Raw genomic sequence first — 20897 nt, forward strand, 5'->3', positions numbered from 1 at the left:
TAGGGAATAAATAGGACCGCAAAAGCTAGCAACCATGTGAAATGCATGGTTTCAACGGATCCATTTGGTTCTATTCCCACACCTATATATGACTTATTTGACATTAATAATGTTAGAACAAGGTTCACGTACGAGTAAAAAATTTGAATGAAATATCTCATATATACACGTAGGATTCCAAAACCTAATAATTTAAAATTTTGGGCTCAAGTAATGTATAATATTATATATGGGCTTTTTGGTGGACTTCAAATGTGACATATATTCGTAACAACTAGTATTAGAGTCGGAAGATTTGACTTAGTGAGTATATCATATATGCAGAAACGAAACATCCAAATGAATGATGTATTGAGTCGATCTAGAATACAAACTTGAGGGGCACTAAGACAACTTAGGCATTAAGGTTAAATGTTGTGATCGGACCTAAAAGCACACTAAAGATCTAAGGTTGCCTGGCTCAAAAGAAGTATTGATAGAACTTACTTACACGATAAAATCAAGATAGGATTGATCAAAACTCACAAGTATTGGGATAAGATTTATATATAAGTAAATAATCTCACATTACCAAAAACTCTAAATGAGATATCATATATATACATAAATGATTCAAAAACCAATAACATAAGTTTTTAAGCTTAAGTAATATTTAATATATATGTATGAACTCTTTGATATACTCCCATGACCTTCAAGTGTGATATAATTTTCCAACAAATAATGGGTGTCCTCTCTTTGCTTTGATATCTTCCCTTTTTATTATGACGTAAGAGTTATCGATTTTCTTCATAGGGTCCATTGCTCCTGCGGGTTCCAACTGTGATATATTTCCCCAACAAATAAAGGGCATCCTCTAGTAGCTTTGGTATCTTCCCTTTTTATTATGACGTAAGAGTTATCGATTTTCTTCATAGGGTTCATTTTATAAAATTCAGAAGGTGTCGAGTGGCCGACAGGTGAAACTGAGGGTAGAAATTCATGGACAGTACTTTGTGGCTCCTTTGATTGAAATATATCGTGTTCTTTTAAACTTCAAGGGCCCATTGAAGAGTATTAAAAGCTAGCAGACTGTCCCAATTTTGTTCATTGCCTTACTCAACTAGCACAAATTTGCAATAGCTTTCAATCATAGAAGACATTCATTATGTTGTTCTAGTGTGGTGTGGTTCAAGCTTGGTTTTTCTGCCTGAGATTCTTGCTCTACCACCACCTCTGCATCCCCTTCTTCATTTAGCACTTATGGATTTGAATTACATAAACCAATCCTTTAGAAAGAAGAGGTCAAATCGAACAAAAGGGTTATTAATGCAAGCCAATGGGAAAGCCTATAGGCACCCAACTTATCGTGGTGTCAGGATGCGAAGCTGGGGAAAATGGGTGTCTGAAATACGCGAGCCAGGGAAGAAATCAAGAATTTGGCTTGGAACATTCCCTACAGCAGAAATGGCAGCTCGAGCCCATGATGTAGCATCGATAGCAATAAAAGGTCAGTCGGCTTACCTGAATTTTCCTGAGTCAGCTCATCAACTTCCTCGTCCAGCTTCTTCTTCCCGTAGGGACATTCAAGAAGCTGCTAATAAGGCAGCCTATTCCATGATTGATCAACAAGAAAGCACTGAAGTCAAGACGGAGCCATGTCAGGATGAGATGCCAGTTCCTCAATCCCCAAGTTCCCCCACACTGTCATCCGAAACTCAGGGGTCCCCATCTTCTCAGTCCATGGATACTGAAAATATGTGGGTAGACCTTCCTGATCTCTCCCTGGAAGCAAATGCAAGTCATCGATTCGGTGACACTTCCTGGTGGCAACAAGCTGCAGGAATTGACCCTGAATTCCAATTTGAGGAAACAATGCGCTGGGATAAATAGGCGATAGAGAGAATCGATTCGGGCTTGAAGTTGTTATCTCTAGCCCGTGGTTTGTTTCAAGAATGGGGGCTATGGATATCTTCCTTGACAAAATTTACCAGTATAAAGACCTTAATCTATACCCCAGAAACATATATACGTGTATTAATTCCTTGTATTAATGGAATATAGAATGTAATCTGAAGATTTCCTTTTGGTTAGGGTCTAATGGCTTCCATTGCATCTGGCTCTAGATTTTATACCCTCATTCGTAGATTTGATTATGCTATGAAACTTCCAAAAAAAGTTGGGAGAATATCTTTTTACTGCAACAAAAAGTTCTCTATTGGGCAGAAGCTGTTATTGAAAATGCGATTACTCTAAACATAGGGCACTCACACTAATTAATACTAGTATTTTCCAAGTCCATTTGAAAGTATGCTGATGATAATTGAAACAATATATGAAATAAAATAGCAATAGCTATCAGAGCTAAAGCAATATGTCAGAAACATGTTAGACTTCTATGTTTTCCTAATTGCTTCTAATTGGCTAAAATAATTTCACTTATTGAGAATCTTCATTTCTTTATGCTATTTCATAAAGACAAGAGTACTCAAATGTCAAATCCTGCTTTTATGTAAAGATGGAACAAGCGATTACTGCCAGAGAGACTAACCAACCGCACAGGAGACTTTTCCGTCTCCATCTCCGTTTACTTTTTACATCAATTATTTAGCAACCTTTAAACAGCCCAGGACCTTGGTGGCTGAAAGGACCGCAAATCCTCCATCTTTTGACTACTGAATACCACAATAAATGCAAACAAGTTTCAGATATGACAGCAAATTTGTCACTATGATTCTTTGATTGGAAAATTTATAGCTGGGATTATAAAGCTAGGGTTTGCTAGAATTAGTTCTTTCCTCTCTCTATTCTATAGTTTTGCAGCAAACAGTAAAACTACATGATATTGACTTATAAGGGCTCTTTCAATGATTGAGAATAACCCTAATATCAGTGATGGCAAACCCAGCAGGCTAAAAAAATTTGCACTTTATTAAATTCTTCCGAAGTGTTGGTGAATTAAGGGCAAGAGTTTAGCTCACAAAAGAGTAAGATGAGGCATGCCAGAAGTGTCTGAAGTCTGAATATGAGATTATATATGCAATAATTGCATCTTTGAACCTCAAAAGTCATAGTTAAAGATGGTAAAAGAGAATGCGATGCATGTGCTTGTGTTTACAGGGAGAGGCAAAGAGAGATGCTGCTAATTAAGGAATAAGGATGCCTCTCAAGTTGGTCAGACAAGTGCATCAAATTCTTTAATTTCATCATTTGTAGAGACATACACTTGTATGCTTTTGATGCATTTGATTCTTTTTTGTTTCTTTTTTTCTTTTTATTTTTTGTTCATTTTTCTTGTTTCTTTTGTAATCCCCACACCTTTTGTGTTTTAGTTCCTTGAGAAAAAAAAATGAAATCATCATAATTGGAGAAAACACTTACCTACTCTCATAGTCTTAGTCTTATTTACATACATTTTGTAACAATCCTAGTGCAAATGATAATTGGTCGAAACTAATATCAAAATCCATTAGTTTATTAAGAGATTAATTAGTAAAAGAGAAAGTGATTGAGAAAATCTAGCCATCTTTGTTTATCATAGAACAGAAAAGAAAATGTGTATGCTTTTTCCTAATTTTATTTAAGGTTAGAGAGTATGAAAAATCAAGTTGTAAATTTAAAATAAGAGACTATAATCGAGTTAATCTCCTAAAGGTGAGTATATGTCATCTTTTTATTTAGATACCATGTTGATTGCTATTATTTGAAGTTGAAATTTTAAGAGAAAAATTCTGAAATCTTTCATTAATCTTCATAATCTATTTGGATAAATTATTGAGCTTTATTTACTTCCTATTATTAAGATTTAATGATGATTATTGAATGAATTTTATAGGTTGAAAATGGCGATTTAAGCTTTTAAAGATTGAAGAAAAAATTTTATTTTTGGATCAGATGCTATGATTTACAATAGTGACTTAAAATAAAATTCTAGGTTAATGAATAGATTATGACTATAAGCATTATATATTGTTGGAAAGCATGTTAAATCTACTTTTCAACAAAATAAACAGATATCGAATTTGAGTTTTTTATGAAGAGTTATCTAATTTTTACTTAAGAATATGTAGGCTATATGGTAGCAACATCAGGGTTAAATTTTGAAAATTTTCTTAAATTTTATATAAGGAATTAAGAATTGATCCATATATATTTGAAAATTTTATGGAGTCTACTTTCCAACGAAACAAGCAAAATTGAATTTGGAGTCTTCTATGAATAAATATGTAATTTTTAATAGAAGATACACATGCTATCTAGCAGTAACATATGACATGAATTGTAAAATTTATTATAATTAATCTTCAAAGAATTAAAAGGTGGGTCATATATGGTTAAAAGGCTTATCAAGTCTAGTTTCTAACGTATTAAAAAGATCTTAATTTTGAGTTGTATATCTTGAGATATGATAATTTTAGTGAAAATATATGAAAGCTGCCAGAATTAGTTAATTGAGTTAATTCTTGAATAACTTAGTTGTTTTTAATATAAATGGTCTAAAAAGGGGTTGACTAATTTCTGATGCATTGAAATAATTTTGAATAGACAATTAATTATTTTGGGAAAAAAAACTAAATGGTAGAATCGAAAAGAGGTAAGTAAAATCTCATACACTTTACTTATTTTTGAACATATATATGTATGTTTCTAAATGAGTAAATATTTTATTTTTTTTATTTTTGATATATTAAAATAGGATCAAGTGTATAATTATTTTGATATTTGGTTATGTAAATGATAGATCATACTTATAAATGAAATGAGAAAAAAGATTTAAGCTTAAATACTAATTTTATAATAGCTACGATTTTGCATTCTTAAGAAGTGAGATTATTGACACCAGAACTAATTTTATGATCCTGACTAACGGATTATAATAGTTTGCATAACCATAATTATATAGCCTTACTAACGGGTTATAGTAGTTAGCGTAAGACTCTAACGAGCAAATTGTAATAATTAGTAATGATCATGAGTATGAAATTATCGATACGACCAATGTCACAGGTTATAATAGTGACTATAGCTAACAATAAATGAATGATAATGATGATTTATAACAATTTTTTAAAAAATTGATCCAGATTTAGTTTGATTACGATATTTCAATGGTATCATATTTTGTAATAATTTATGAATTGATATGTTTTGATATTGATTTATGATCTAGAAAATATTTGACATAATGATAATTTTTGAAATACTTTGACGTTATGATTTGACGAATGTTTTGAATGATCTATATGTATATATGAAAATGATACTTTATCCGATAAGATGTGTGAGTTTATACTTGCTAAGTTATGATTTGCTCATTTTCTTTTTACTTTTTCTTTACAGATGATTAAAATGGTAAGTTTGCTTAGTCTTGAGACAAGCTAAATGATCAAATTGAAAATATTACTTGGGCATGAAAGACATTATTAGCTAATGAAATCTTACAAAATAGTTTTACATTTTTATTAGTTTACATATGGATATATAGAGATTTATTATTAGTTGGATTAAAGTTATAGATTTTCTTAAATAGATTATTTTGTTGAAGAATTTTAGAATAATTAAAAAAAAAGACTTTGTATTACTTTAAGGTTTTACATCAAGATAATATGGACCATATTGTGTTTTAATTTTGAGGTGTAACACATTTACTTCTTATAAATTAATTTTTCATTTGAAAAGTTAAAAAAATTGGTTTTACTTTTTTAAGTACAATTACCCATTTTCTTCTTTGTTTTCAAGTCAATCTTAAATGAAAATTTAAATGCAATTTTAAATTTATATATGAAGTCATAATCAAAAACAATATATTAGAGAAAGGAATACTATATATGCATTAGAATTACATTATTTACGTTGACTTAATAACAAATTTATATATTATTACACAAATATAATTAAACTTATGAATATAACTATAACGTTTGAATATTCTTGAACTTTTTTGTTTGACAATTATAATTCATTGACAAATGAAAGATAAAATCAATTAATATGAACATAATAATTTTGAAATTAAAAATATAATTAATAATTAAAATTTTACAAATAATTGAACACTTAACTCTTACTTCATTTGTTCTCGCACCACCGCGTCATGCAAGTGGTTTTACAGGAAAGCAACTCCTCTTGCAATTAAGAAAGAGAGAGAGGACACAAAATGGGCGGACAAGAACCCTAAATGCAGCAACCGTCCAATCTCCAATATCAAGTCAATTCATAGGACTTATATTGGTCCTTCGGTTAAAACCAAAAGAAACTCCAATGTTCTGACCAGACATGGTCCCAACTCCAATTAATTCCCAAGTACATCCTCTCCTCTGAGGAGCCAATGCATGCAAAAAAAAAAAAAAAACTCTGCATTTAAAGTTAGGGCCAGTAAATTAAGGAGCTGAGGTCACTCATGCCTCATGCCCATGTCAATGAAAACCCTAGGCAAAAGCTGGTAAAAAATGGGGGTTAGAAAACCTTCAAGAATTGAGCAAGTACTAATGTCTCATGCTGACGTAGAACATCTATATATATATATATATGTGTGTGTGTGTGCGCGCGCGCAAAGTGATATATTATATCGTTGTTTAGGTCAAATCCGAAAGGATGAAGGTTGGGCTTACTGAAAAGCTTTCGATCGGAGAGTAAGAATTGCAAAAATAAGATGATTTTCTCTTTGATGGTTAAGTCAATATGAAATATGAGAAGAGGAAGGGGTGGTCTGGCAGAGAGAAAAATATACGAGCTAGAGAGTGAGTGACATATGAAGAGCACGTTACTCAGTGACAGAGCCGGTGAAAAATAAAAAAAAAAATTTCTCTGAACACCTTTAAAGATGAAAAAAAATTGATTTCCCTAAATACGATAAAATTGATAAATCTATTAATAATTATATATATTATAAGTAGACATTTTCGAAAAAAATCTTGAATTTGCCACTAACGTCATTTTTACCAAAGTTCTCTTCCACTGTAATTTTCATGGATTTATGTTTTCTTGATGAAACTACTAAACAATGGATCATTATTTGAATTTATATATGATGAATTAACAGTGTATAGTATAAATGTATTGATAATGCATTAAAGATAAATTTTTATTATTTTATATAAAATATTGACAATTTGGTTTCTAATTTTTTTAAATTTTTATGTGAAATATATATATATATATAATTTGTGAGATATGTGATAAACTCATTAAAAGAAGTTACGAATTATATTAAAATTTGTAGTGAAGAAAAAATCCTTATGGTAATTTTGTATTCTATGATGAAAAAATCCTAATAATAATATTCTTATACTATATCCAAAATATAATCAAGTCACCCTCTCTCTCTCGATTAAAGGACAAAAAAAAAAAAAAAACTCACAAACATAATGATATACACTTTCAAATAAGATTCATGAATCTATATGAAAATATATTATTATTTAAATATAATATATAATTTTAATAACACATTGATAAATTATAAAATTAAAATAACTATTATATTTTAGTTTGTTAGACTTGCCAAATATATTTTATGTTTTCAGTTTTTGAAATCTAGTAACAACATAATTTAACCAAATATGTTTTTTATTTTCAAAATTTTAAAACAAAATAAAAATAAAAATTTTAAAAACAAAAAATATAAAATATAAAACTGGCACCGATCCCTCAAATTTATTTAATTTTTTTAGGCTAAAATATATTGGGCTTTTACGTGTAAAAATCAAGGAATGGAGAAACAGCCCATCTTGCATACTTTATTGGGCCCAAAGCTATGGTCCAATCAGGGTCGGGCTCGGGCTGCACCAATTAAATTAGACGAACATAGCTAGAATCCGACACCACTCTGATTGGTCGAAAACCAGATTAAAGATCCGAACCCAACAAAAGAGACATTGCGAGCAAGCCCTAATTCCGTATCATCGAGTAGTAACTCGAGCTCGGAGTTTAACTTTCCGCGAAAACATCTCCAGAACTTTCTCTGTTGAACTCAAACCCTACCTCTCTCAGCTCTCTGCTCGGTTTCCAATGGATTCTGTCGAAACGAACCTCAATGATCCCCGTTCCTTTTCTGCGCAAACCCTAAATTTATGCAACCAAAACCCTCCTCCGCCTCCCGAAACCCTATCCTTCGATTACCCGCCTCCGCCACCGCCCTCGCAAACCATTGACTCCGATCCTTACCTAGGATACGCCCCCGACGATGGCTACATCAATAACAACGGTATCCAGGTTAATCATGATGCTAATTCCAATACTATTAACAACAATTCTTCATCTAAGCCCGAGATCCAGAAGCCTTTGCTCTCGGAAAATGGGTTAACTAACACTCATAGCGGCACCACTGACAGGGATTATTCTGGCGGAGAAGAGGAAACCACCAGCCGAAGGCGAAGGAGGAGCCGCTGGGATCCGCCGTCCGATTCAAACAACAATCAGAGCGGGAATGATGAGACGGGCAGCGGAACCAAGAAGAGGAAGTCCCGGTGGGCAGATGATGAACCTAAGCAGGTGATTCAGCTCCCTGATTTCATGAAAGATTTCACTGGAGGTATCCAATTTGACCCTGAGATTCAAGCCTTGAATAGTAGATTGCTAGAGATTAGTAGAATGTTGCAATCTGGATTGCCTTTGGATGATAGGCCTGAGGGTGCTAGGTGTCCTTCGCCTGAACCTATTTATGATAATATGGGAATTAGGATTAATACCAGGGAATATAGGGCAAGAGAGAGACTGACCAAAGAGAGGCAAGAAATTATATCTCAGATTCTTAAGAAGAATCCAGCATTTAAACCTCCAGCAGACTATAGGCCACCAAAGCTTCAGAAGAAGCTTTATATACCGATGAAAGAATACCCAGGATACAATTTTATTGGGTTGATTATTGGGCCAAGAGGGAATACCCAGAAGAGGATGGAGAAGGATACGGGTGCAAAGATTGTTATTAGGGGAAAAGGTTCAGTGAAGGAAGGTAGGTTGCAGCAGAAGAGGGATTTGAAGCCTGATTATTCTGAGAATGAGGACTTGCATGTTTTAGTTGAGGCAGAAACACAAGAATCACTTGATGCTGCCGCAGCGATGGTAGAAAAGCTCTTGCAGCCTGTTGATGAAGTATTGAATGAGCATAAGAGGCAACAGTTGAGGGAACTTGCTTCCTTGAATGGAACGATAAGAGATGAAGAGTATTGTAGGTTGTGTGGTGAGCCGGGGCACCGCCAGTATGCGTGCCCTTCCCGCACTTCAACTTTTAAGAGTGATGTTTCATGTAAGATTTGTGGTGATGGTGGGCATCCAACAATTGATTGTCCAATGAAGGGAACAACAGGGAAGAAAATGGATGATGAATATCAGAATTTCTTGGCTGAGTTAGGAGGTACTGTTCCCGATTCTGCAAGCAAGCAAAACTCTTTATCCATCAGTGCTGGAAGCAATCCACCTTGGGCTAGCAACAGTGGAAGTGCTGGAAGTGCACACCCTGGCTTAGGGTCCAATGCTGTTAAGCCCCCCAAGGAATATGATGATACTAATTTGTACATTGGATACTTGCCTCCGAATCTTGATGATGATGGTTTGATCAGTTTGTTTTCATCTTATGGTGATATTGTGATGGCAAAGGTAATTAAGGAACGGGCTACTGGACTGAGTAAGGGGTATGGTTTTGTGAAGTATGCCAATGTTGACATGGCGAATAATGCTATTAAAGGAATGAATGGTTATCGACTAGAGGGAAGAACCATTGCTGTGAGAGTTGCGGGCAAGCCACCACAACCCACTGTACCTCCTGGTCCTCGAGCTTCAACAATGCCCACTTACCCTGTTTCTAGTCAGCCAGTTGGTGCCTATCCATCACAGCAATTTACAACTGGAGGTCCTCTTCCTACTGCCGCTCCTCCTAGTTATGCAGGGAATCCAGCTCCATGGGGACCACCAGTTCCTCCTTCTTATTCTCCTTATGCTCCTCCTCCTCCTCCTGGATCAACCATGTATCCTTCTGTTCCAGGTCAGCCTATGCCTCCTTATGGCTTGCAATACCCCCCACAAATGCACACTGCTCCCCCTGGTGTACCACCTCCACCTGTGACTTCTAGTGAAATGCCACAATGTTTCCCACCTGGAGTGCAACCTGAAAACAGCATCTCGGCCCCTGCTGTTCCTACAAATATCTATGGGAACTCAATGAATGCAGTGCTCCCTAATTCTCAAACTGCATATGAAGCATCTTCATTAGGTTATTCTTCTTATTACAATGTAGTTCCTCCCCCTCCCCCTCCCCCTCCTCCAGCACCTACATCTTCGACGGACTATTCCCAGAACATTAGTAATGTGCCTTGGGCACCAAATCCTCCTTTGCCACCCACAGTCTCATCTGCTGAGAAAACAACCTATGGTGCAGATGCTGAGTATGAGAAGCTTATGTCAGAGATGAAGTGATCCAGATATACTCAGATTGATAGTTATATGCTCTGAGGTAATGTGTTAAACCTGTTTGCTTCTTCTATAGCCATGTGTTATCTTCTAATTTTTTATTTCATTTTTGATAAACCACCACTTAACCATCTGTGGATCCCTATCAGTGCTACATATGGTTCTGGTCACGACCATATACGACTGGGTTATATTTTTACCTGTAGCAATATATTTTAAGTTGCTGCCTGTTGTGAGATTTTGGTTACTATTAGAAAAGTTAAGGCCATTTCTAATCTTGTTTTTCTTGTTTTTATGTGAAAGCGATACAAATGCACGTATATCTTATGTAGGATCAATAGCATGAAAGCGGTAGAAGTTCAAGTTATGATCAAGAGTAATTTTCTTTGTTTTATATTGTTTGTATTAAAGAATAAACTGATCTAAAAGAAGGAATTCTATTGGTACATGATCAGATTTAATAATAGGAGTTTTCTACTGGATTGTTTCTCAACTTTAAATCTTGCACCATTTAACTTTGCTTTTTTGCCATCTTTACCATTTTATCTTGGTAATCACACGTGACTTTTTCTATATTTGAAAAGGAAAGAAGTGTTCAAGCCAGTATGTTGGACTTCTTACTGAGTATGAAAGGGTTTCAAGTGTTTATATTTGTTTAATGCTTCATTTTGCCATTAAAAAATGTGATATAATCCCACAAATATGACACCATCTTTTTCATGATTAAGATTATATCTTAACAATATCGTGCAGTTATGGATTTGGTGATGCTTGGATAGCAGGGTATCCACATACTTTCCAATAAGAAAATGCATTATGTTTTGGGTTTCTCGTATGAATGCTACCGACTTTGTCTTCCAAGTTTGCTATTATTTTATGTTTACATTTGTTAACCCTTTTCCTTGTTATTATTGTATAATTTTACAGGACTGATGTTTCTTGGAGCTCTTGTGAACCTGATTTCTTACCTCTTGTCATGACTTTTTTCGAAGTTTGGGACTCACATCTTTAACCTTGCTGCACTGTTATGAAATTTGCAGAGACTTGGATAAAATTCAGTTCATGAAGTTGTATTCGGGAAAGGCAGTTGAAATTTTATTAATATTAAAATTCAGTGCACCTGTGGGACTTGGTTTTATTCTATATGAATTCTTATTGGCTTCTGTTTTATGTCTTATTGCTAATGTTCTACTATGGCTTCTTTTGTGAAGCTTTTTTAAACAACTGATTCCTGACAATTTTTGTTATTACATTTTACTTCTCTAGGTGATTGTTTAATGGCATTGTTGATTAGCCTAGCATAATATTCTATTTCCTGGTTATAATGCCCTTTTATTTGCCAAGTTGCCATCCCTAGAAGCTTCCCTGACATTCGTTTCTTGACCCAATTGTTGAAGGTAATTCCTTTAATATGAAGGCCAATGGGGTATGAGGATTCTCTCTCAATTTTATATATATGTTTGAATGTTTTCTTTGATTCGCCGTGTCTTACTGATACACTGACATATGTTCTCACATTTGGCAGGTGAAACAAGCCATACATGTCTTTGTGTCCGCTGGGTTTTTAATATTGTTTTTCTGGTGAACTGAGAAGATAGCTCCCATGATTGCAGTTATTATGGAAATGAATGTGAGGTGTTTGATTCATTAGTCAAGGTTATATGTGGCTCAACTTAAAGTTGATAGAATAGTTGTAAATTTAGATAATAGTTTGGTTTAGGCCATGAGAAAGAGTATACATTTGAGTATGGCGAGTATTCGCTTAATTATGCATAACTAAGCTGGTTAGAAAAAAGCAATTATTAGAGCTATTGATACTTCTTTAATAGGATTTGGTTGTTCTACTTGCCTGCTTAGTTAGAAATTGTACACTCTCAATGGCTATTAGGGCCTTAGACGAAGGAAATTGATGTTTGGAATCTGTATAACTTAGTTTGATACTTCGTAAAGAACTGACATGGTGATTATAAAGCATTGTTGAACTAAGGAGTTGGTTACCAATTCTATGATCCACTATATAGGTAATCTTAGTATGTTTATCTAGACCTTTGATCCTGGAAACCAATCTTCTTGATTTATGACTTGTTTGTCAGGGTTGCTTTGAGTCAATAGGATTATAAATGGTACAAATTTGTACTGTCATTTTATATATCATCTATATAGACTATTAGATGGCAGAATTCATTTTATATTCTTTTTGTTACCCTTATGCAAGTTTTAGTTTTAACTCTTTTTGAACTTTATAGAATCTCCATGGCAACTATTGTTCATATATATAATCATGCCAATTATTGTGCTATACGGATATGATTTAAACTGTGTTTGGTGCAAACTAACCCAAGGGCCAGTGTTGCTTTTAAATCATGCGTTGTCTTGGAATAAAACAGTTATATGTACTTGCTGCAGTTTTGTTCTACTGAGAAAGATTATTGCTCAGCTCCTATCCCAGCGTTTAATAATTTAAATTTTGTTGCTGATGCTTTATTGCTCTCTCTCTCTCTCTCTCTCTCTCTCTCTCTCTCTCTCTCTCTCTCTCTCTCTCTCTCTCTTATATTTGTCTAAAATTTTTCAAATGGGAGTCTGGTTTATAAGGATGAATTTTGATGTCATGTTTATGAAAAGATGAAAATTATTGAGCAGGTAGCTGACATTTCCAGGTTTTATTGTAAATTTCAGAACATCACATGCGGGTGTGTTTTTGTATTCTGTTCCTAAACTGATTGACCACTTATTTGGTTTTCTTCTTATGACTGTTTTTGGCATTTGTAAGGCTAGTGGTACTTGTAAACAAAGACTAATCCTCATATTTTTGCTAAATCTTTATCTAATGATGACACCACCAAACCATGGCATTCCCTGGTAATGGATTTCTCATTCCATAATCCAAGGAATAGCTGGTAGGTTAAATGCTAAGGCAGACTCATACAGGAAATAGCTTTCCTTTTTCGTAATTTTCTTTTCAACTCTGACCTTTGTTTTGAGATGGTAAAGATGTTTTGCAAGGTATGTGTTGCTGTGATAAGCTGTTGTGGACTCCAATCACAGATTTTTGGTGCATCGGCCACTAGCCTTTTAGAATGGCCCTTGTTCCCATTTTGTGAACGAAGGAAGAATCATGAAAAGACATTTTTCATTAGGAGAGGGTGGGTGTTTGGGGATTTTTTTAGCTCAAAAGCATAACACAATCTTTTGCTGCTTAGGTGGGCTATTAAATCGTAACTTTGTTCAATCGTCAAAGTTACAGCTTGTATGTGACATTTTATTCACTAATTATTATTAGGTTAGTGAGAATCCATTATTTCAATCATGAACCATTTTCATTTGTTTTCTGGGCAGAGTATCAAAACATTAACCTCTGTTTATTCTAGTGGTTTACCCTTAACGAATGTGGTTTAACATGTCATACTTGGCTAACGTAAATTTGGCAGGCCAGTAAGTTTGTGACGTGTCCCTACAGGTACCCTAAACTTCAAAAAGGTAGTAAAAGGTACATGGTCATACATAAGAGCGATGTGAAGTAAATTGTTGTGAAAGAATCTTATTTAGTATTAGCATCTTTGTAGCTTATGAAAAGATGCTAGCTGATATTCGGATTTCTATCCCATTTTACATAGCGGAACTGCTGTTTTCATTTTTTCCCACTTTGGTATGATGGATGATCGGATGTACGTAGTTTACAATTAATCCAAATCAGTGAGTGCTTAATGCATTTTTGTCAACCTTTCTACTCTATTATTTTCATTATCCATGCAATTTAAAACCAATAGAACTATAGTTATCTGTTTTTACATTCACTTTCTTTTCCACTTCCACCCTTCGTCCTTTGCTCCTTTTAATCTCGTTCCCAAATATGTTTGTATACTCATAAAAGCTTCCTAGTGGCTTTTATTATTATTATTACTATTAATTTTGTATTCGAGGTTATTAGAGATTAATTTTCAATTATTAAAATTAAAAGATCAATATGTTACTAACATATCTGATTTTTGGTCGAAGTTTTTGTTGACACGTACATTACATTGTTGCTTAGTCGCATGAGACTGAGGCAGATACCAATTTACCAAGAAACACTAAAATTCAGTGCATAGCAATTATCACGTGGTTAATTTTTTTTTTTTTTTTAAGGAATATGGGCTGAGAATGATGTTGTATGAAATTTCATCTTACATGTTTTCTTCAACTTTTTCAATAATTAGGTAGACGTACCATGACGTTAATTATATAGTGGCTACTAATATATAAAATGGAAAACGTAGGGACCAAAAATGAAGTTGGAGAGAAAAGACACCAAATATTTGGTGTAAAACGACAAATGTTTGAAGGGTGACATATTTCAAAATGGTTTCAACTTAATATGGTTTCACAAAATTTTTTAATCAATCTAAATCAAAAATTAAATTATAAATAAATAATATAATAGTATTTATATTAATATAAATATTTTTTTATGTTATTTGTATAGGTATTTTTATAAAATAATATTTTTATTTAAAATATTCTCACGAGATTAAGGGTATCTCAACTAAGCTTTTATTTATTTTTATATTTTTTTAATTGTGTTTCATATGAAAGGCAAAATGGGGTTGGCCCCATATCTTTTACCCCTCAGTACGATTTTTCGGCCCACTAGTACTCTTTTGGACCGGACCAGTCAAAGTGGTAAAATTATCAATTCTAACTGCCTGATGCCTTCCAAAACCCTAATGAGAGGCCGACTTGATATCATTATATCTCAAGTTTGCCAGCTCCTCAGCCGAATACGGAGACTGCAAGAGCTCAAGCAGCAGCCATGGGTACGCCATTTTCTTTAGCTTTTCCTATCTAGTAATCATGATTTAATAGCTGACTAGCTCTTATTTTCTTTATTGTTTTTCGTTAATGGGAGGATTTAAATCTGGTATCTGTTTATTTGTTTATGTAGAGTGATGGGTTTTTCTCTGCTTGATTGATTTTCCTTTATTTTATTAAATCTAGAAACTTATTGAAGGTTTGTTTCTGACTGATTATTAGTTTCTCATCTTTTTTTTAATATATTTTTATTACTATATTTGCCACATTCAAACATTAGATGCTAAGTGGTAGAAATAGGCTTTTGGTTGACTGAAGGTCTCTTAAAATGAAAAGGGTTATATTAGATTGCTTATATATATATATATATATATATATATATATATATATATATATAGATCATTGTTTTGGCATTTTGGGTTCTGATTTGTGATGATTTTGTTTTTTCTGGGATTTTTGTGAAACTAGGGGCTTACAAGTACGTGTCAGAGATATGGAGGAAGAAGCAATCTGATGTGATGAGGTTCTTGCAGAGGGTCAGGTGCTGGGAGTACCGTCAACACCCTTCCATTGTGCGAGTTAACCACCCAACTCGCCCTGACAAGGCTCGTCGCTTGGGTTACAAAGCTAAGCAGGTAAACTGATTCATTGTTTCTTTGATATTGCCTTCTTCCTCTGCATTTTTATGAGGTTTGGTTTTTGACTTGTAATTTTTGGCTTATTATATCTGTTTTATCACATATTTTAGTTATATTATTATCCTTTGTTCTGAAAACTGCATAGCAGTAACGTTTTTAAAAACTTTCATTCTATTCACCAGAGTTAGTTCAATCCACTACTTGGTTAAGAATTGCTCCCATCCTGCTATGAACCCCACTCTGTATTTCCTGGCATTTCAATTTGGAATGATTATCCTGTTAAAAGTCACACGAGAAGGAATTCAACAAGAAATTGAAACTTCGGTAGGAAAGTTTTTATTTCTAGATATTTTAAAACCTGAACTTCATAGGGACCAGAGTTCTAGATTATACCTTTTCTTGGCTTAGTATTAAATTTTTTTTCTTTAAACAAGGCTTTAGTTCATTGTTGATGCATGCAGGGACAGTATTTTACTTTATTAGTTGTATTTACTTATTTTATGTATGAGCTTTTTCTGCTTCTGTATAAAACTGGGAAATCATGGTTCCAACTGATTATTATTTGATACCTCATTAGTCCTCTAATATCTTTTTCTCTACGAAAGTAAGTTGTCATGTTTGCCTTTATAAAATTTACTGTTGTAATTTGGCGTCATTCCTGCATTAAGGACATTTTATATCTGTTAATATTTTCTCTGCCTTTGTGTTGTGTCTGGTGCCTAAGTATGCCGTCATTCCTGCATTAAGGACATTTTATATCTGTTAATATTTTCTCTGCCTTTGTGTTGTGTCTGGTGCCTAAGTATGCTTTTTTTATTAGGGTTATGTTGTCTATCGTGTCCGTGTAAGGCGTGGTGGAAGGAAGAGACCAGTTCCTAAGGGTATTGTGTATGGGAAACCCACAAATCAGGGTGTCACCCAGCTGAAATTTCAGCGCAGCAAGCGATCAGTTGCAGAAGAACGAGCTGGTCGGAAGCTTGGTGGCCTTAGGGTTGTGAATTCATATTGGATCAATGAGGTGAGTTCTACCGCAAATCCCAATTTTTTTCACATGTTATTTATTCATTTAAAGAAGGATTTCATTGAGTAATAGTGTAAAGAATAAACACCAATCTTTGTAGGTTATATCTATTGTCATATGGAAATTGATGCCCAAATTTTTGGTAGGATTCCTTAGTTTAGTTTGGTGTTTAATGTTACCGAGTTTTTGTAATTGCAGGATTCAACTTACAAATACTTTGAGGTCATCTTGGTCGATCCTGCCCACAATGCCATCCGCAATGACCCAAGAATCAACTGGATCTGCAATCCAGTGCACAAGCACAGGGAACTCCGTGGACTCACCTCTGCTGGCAAGAAATACAGGGGTCTTCGAGGCAAGGGACACTTGCACCACAAGGCCCGACCTTCAAGAAGGGCTAACTGGAAGAGAAACAACACTCTCTCTCTTCGCCGCTACCGTTGATCCTGTGGACCATATTTGGTGGTTTTTTTCTGTCTTACCCTCATTTCTGTTGTGGGGTTGAGAATTTTGAGTCAGTTTGATTGTGTATGGACATCTCTAAATTGTGTATGCTGAGGCCATTGAGATTTGTGCTCGCGAAACAAGTGGGGGTTATTCCATCTCTTAGATAATGCCTGAAAATTTGTCTAATACTTTGTCATATTCTTAAATTTGTTTGCTTAAGTAGTTTTTGCTTCTGCCTTACAACTTTAGGCCACCATAAATTGAAAGTAAATCAATGGCTTTATTTAGTCAACGAACGAATAAAATTGGGATATCATAATTTAGAGGTTTAAATGATGCATTAGTATTTATAAGTTACTTTAGAGTAATTTGAATAAAATTTAAATTTAATTCGATTATTATTAAAATTAAATATAAGTAATTTAATTTATCGATTAAGTGTGAATATTTTTATATTTAATTTGAGTAATTTATAAGTTTAATCAAATTTTTATATTTTAATATATTTTTATTATATTAATTAATAAAATATTTTAAACTTGAGTTATGAGAATAAATAATTAAATTTTTATTAAATATAAAAATTGAGTTTATTTTTATATGTTAATTAAGTTTAATTGAATAAATGTGAGTAGTTTAATTTTTATTTCAAGTCAAATTCAAACTAAAAAAAATTTAACTGAGTTTAAGTCAAGTTTTGAATATCAAATTTTAAATAAAAACAAAATTTGAGTTTAAATTTAATACTACATCAACTCAATTCATACTTGATCAATTATATTCCTACCGCAATTTGTGTAAAAAAAAAAAGTGAAGCAATTAAACACATAATATTTGACAGAAAAAAAAAATCAAGCTCAATCTTTTCTCCTCTTCCTAGTTTAGTTTGGGTTTGGGCCATTAGGTTTTACCTTTTTTTTTTTTTTAAGCTAACCTAAAGTCCTAATTCCTAAACGACTTGTTCACCGTGGGTTTTTTTTCTTATTAATCTTCTCCTCCAACTCGTTACAGATTACAGATTTCCCTCCTTAACTCGTATCTGTCGTTACTTGTTGTCGCGTCTCCACCATCCAAATTTTGGCCATCCTTCTTGATTCATTTTTCCATCGTCTCAACCTTTGTCATGTAAGTAGTTTCCTCTGCTTTCTGTTACCAACGTAGGTTTGTACCTTAGGCATGCATGCATGCATGCTTGTCATTTATAACGTTTTGAATTGGCAAACCTATTCATTAACGCATGATTACTATCTGCATGAATAATTATCGCCTGAGAGGCCCTTTATCAACAAAATTATCCATTTCCGCAACCACCTGGACTGAAATCAACAGCTGAAATAACTGCCTATTGAAACCGAAGGTGGGATTATTTCCCTTAAACTGACATATTCCGCTAATTTATCAATTGAAAAATGCAAAGGAGATTTTTTCTAGCAGTATGGAGAATAGACTTGTTAGGAAAGAAGAAATTGTAATGTATAGTAGATTAGTGTTAGGAATATTGACTCAAATCTCATGAGAGATTTGTTTGAGATTTGTCAGATATTGCTTGATGGACAAAAGACTTGCAAAAAAAAATTTCAAGAGAAAGAGAATTCTTAATAAGTAAGTTTGACTTGCAAGAGAAGAATTCTAAAAGTAAATGAATTCTTAATAGGCAAGTTTGACTTACAGGAGAAGAATTTTAAGAGGAGAGAGATTCTTAATGGGCAAGTTTGTATGGTTATAAATAGGTGAAATCTCTATAGGTTAGGTATGAGAAAAAGATATAAGAGAATTGTAGGATTTTGTGAAAAAGATACTCCATAGGAGTATTGGGACTCTACGTCTTATGTATGTGTATATTAGTTTGTGAGTGAACTAGATAAGACTGAGAGGGTCCACATAGATATAGTGTATGAGAGATTATAGATCTGTGTTTGGTTATGTTGAAAGGGTGCACAAGGGTTTGAGTTTGTATTTGTTTGGGTTGAGAATACTCCATAGAAGATTGAGAGTGTCTTATGAGTATTGATTATTGAGTGAGGTTGATGATTTGATGTAAGTTTGTAATTCTTTACAACTAGTGAATCTTTTTTTTTATCTGTGGATGTAGGTCAGTTAGACCGAATCAAGTTAAATTATTGTCTCTTATGTGTTTGATTTATTGTTTGATTTTATTTTCGTTGATATGATTAAATTAAAGATTTTTAACCCAACAAATAATATCAAAACTGTGATATTCTTCAACAATTAAAACATCAAAAATTTTTGTAATTTTTTGAATGTCCTCCCAGGATGAAGCTGATGATACATATAGGATATTCTAGACTTGATTTGGCATTTGACACTTATTTTTTGTCCGTTGATCTCTACCTCTCGAAAAGGTTTAAACTTTTAAGCTATTATTATTTTCCTGACATTTTCTGTTCACGTCACTGCTTGTCCCCAAGGTCAGCGACAATTTCGATTAGCAGTGAACATTGATAAAGCAGGAAGGCCGGAGACTGTTAAAACAGTAAAATACATGTGAAGAAGAGAAAAATGATAAATTGGAAATCTCTGCAGATTCAAGGGCGTTCGTTCTCTTTTACCCTGCATTTGTACGTCTCTGCCTCTTCCAGGAAATCCCCGAAGCTGTTGAACAAATTAAGATTCATTTCTGCTAATTAGGATGGGCCGACTGTCTTACTTTATCATTCAATTTCTGATGTACTGTTAATAGTACACTATCATTTGTTCAAAAAATTGCTTTCTACTGTTTTCTCATATGCTTGAAATCCTTTTAAATTTTCAAAAATAAATAGATAGGTTTCACTTTTACATTGTCTTTTGATTTGCTTTACTATTATTATTTTTTTAATTTCTTCATTTTCATTATGTAAATAATAAAAAAAAAAGAAGTAATCTCTTCCCTTTTACATCAAATGGCATAAAATATTCAACAAACAAAACTATGATTATGATACTAATAGTAAAAGGTAATAAACGTTTAAACAACCATTATTGTCATGGCATGAAGCAATGGCCCCATTGTTGTAAGCCAAAGAAGAAAGTGATGATTCATAGGACATCCACGGCTGCATGGGCTGGCCTCCAATGTTGCACTTCACTCTTTAGAGACTAGCAACAGGAATTTAGCACTCTATATAATACATAAATTGTAATTATAAGATTTGAAAGCTTGAGCCAAACAAACAAAAAAGAAGGTAGGAATAGTGGGAAAACTGATGATGAACAAGTAGACTATGATTGTGATTAGAGTATAGACAAATATCCAAGTCCAACAAACAAAATCAGCATTAGGAGTTAGCTTTGTATTCCATGTTCTAATACAAAATGATGAAGGTTTTGAGTTTTGCTCAGGAGGTTGGATTCCTAGTGGATTTCTTGCTAAAAAGTTCTCTTTGCATGAGTGCCTCGGCACTGCCTAAACCAGAAAATAAAGGGCTAAGTTAAATAAGAAAACAAAGATGATATAAAGCTGTTAGAGGCAATTGAAGAATTTTCTTTGTTATAAACCAAGGAAACTGATGTTTACATTTCCAACACCCAATTTGACTACCAAATTAAGCTATTTCATTATTATTGGGAAAATAAAAGGCATTAAGATTTGAGTTTCTAGTTTGGTCTAAAACTTT

At 33.5% G+C, this 20897-nt stretch overlaps 2 protein-coding genes and 1 pseudogene across 6 annotated transcripts; all 3 read left to right on the top strand.

Moving 5' to 3' along the window:
• Positions 1-1125: 1125 nt before the first annotated feature.
• Positions 1126-1963, top strand: LOC111290019 (ethylene-responsive transcription factor ERF039 pseudogene; annotated as a pseudogene).
• Positions 1964-7858: 5895 nt separating this feature from the next.
• On the top strand, positions 7859-13715 carry LOC111285642 (splicing factor-like protein). 5 transcript variants are annotated; one of them, XR_002689753.2, is made up of 3 exons: positions 7859-10429; positions 11653-11783; positions 11912-13715. XR_002689753.2 is itself a non-coding variant. In XM_022875229.2 (3 exons), the coding sequence occupies exons 1-2, from the start codon at positions 8165-8167 to the stop codon at positions 10390-10392; spliced, it is 2109 nt and encodes a 702-aa protein (XP_022730964.1). In that variant the 5' UTR covers positions 7859-8164; the 3' UTR covers positions 10393-10429; positions 11314-11563. The 5 variants fall into 5 exon arrangements, 4 of the variants coding, with proteins under 4 accessions (XP_022730964.1, XP_022730957.1, XP_022730930.1 ...); XM_022875229.2 differs by lacking the exons at positions 11653-11783; positions 11912-13715 and adding an exon at positions 11314-11563 and having other exon boundaries at positions 7859-8193; positions 8313-10429; XM_022875222.2 differs by lacking the exon at positions 11653-11783 and having other exon boundaries at positions 11912-12387.
• Positions 13716-14958: 1243 nt separating this feature from the next.
• On the top strand, positions 14959-17466 carry LOC111290028 (large ribosomal subunit protein eL15-like). Its single transcript, XM_022881436.2, has 4 exons — positions 14959-15179; positions 15643-15809; positions 16633-16830; positions 17032-17466. Exons 1-4 carry the CDS (start codon positions 15176-15178, stop codon positions 17275-17277), a joined length of 615 nt encoding a protein of 204 aa, XP_022737171.1. The 5' UTR covers positions 14959-15175; the 3' UTR covers positions 17278-17466.
• The last annotated feature ends 3431 nt before the right edge of the window (positions 17467-20897 follow it).

The sequence above is a fragment of the Durio zibethinus genome, chromosome 17 (assembly GCF_047325235.1).
Source record: "Durio zibethinus cultivar Kanyao isolate XHJ-2024 chromosome 17, ASM4732523v1, whole genome shotgun sequence".
NCBI classification, from domain to species: domain Eukaryota; kingdom Viridiplantae; phylum Streptophyta; class Magnoliopsida; order Malvales; family Malvaceae; genus Durio; species Durio zibethinus.

Coding starts and splice junctions, on each gene's coding strand:
- LOC111285642 (XM_022875222.2), top strand. CDS start 7,990: ATGGATTCTGTCGAAACGAACCTCAATGATCCCCGTTCCTTTTCTGCG.
- LOC111290028 (XM_022881436.2), top strand. Junction 15,810..16,632: donor TGGGTTACAAAGCTAAGCAG/GTAAACTGATTC, acceptor TTTTTTTATTAG/GGTTATGTTGTCTATCGTGT. Junction 16,831..17,031: donor ATTCATATTGGATCAATGAG/GTGAGTTCTACC, acceptor TTGTAATTGCAG/GATTCAACTTACAAATACTT.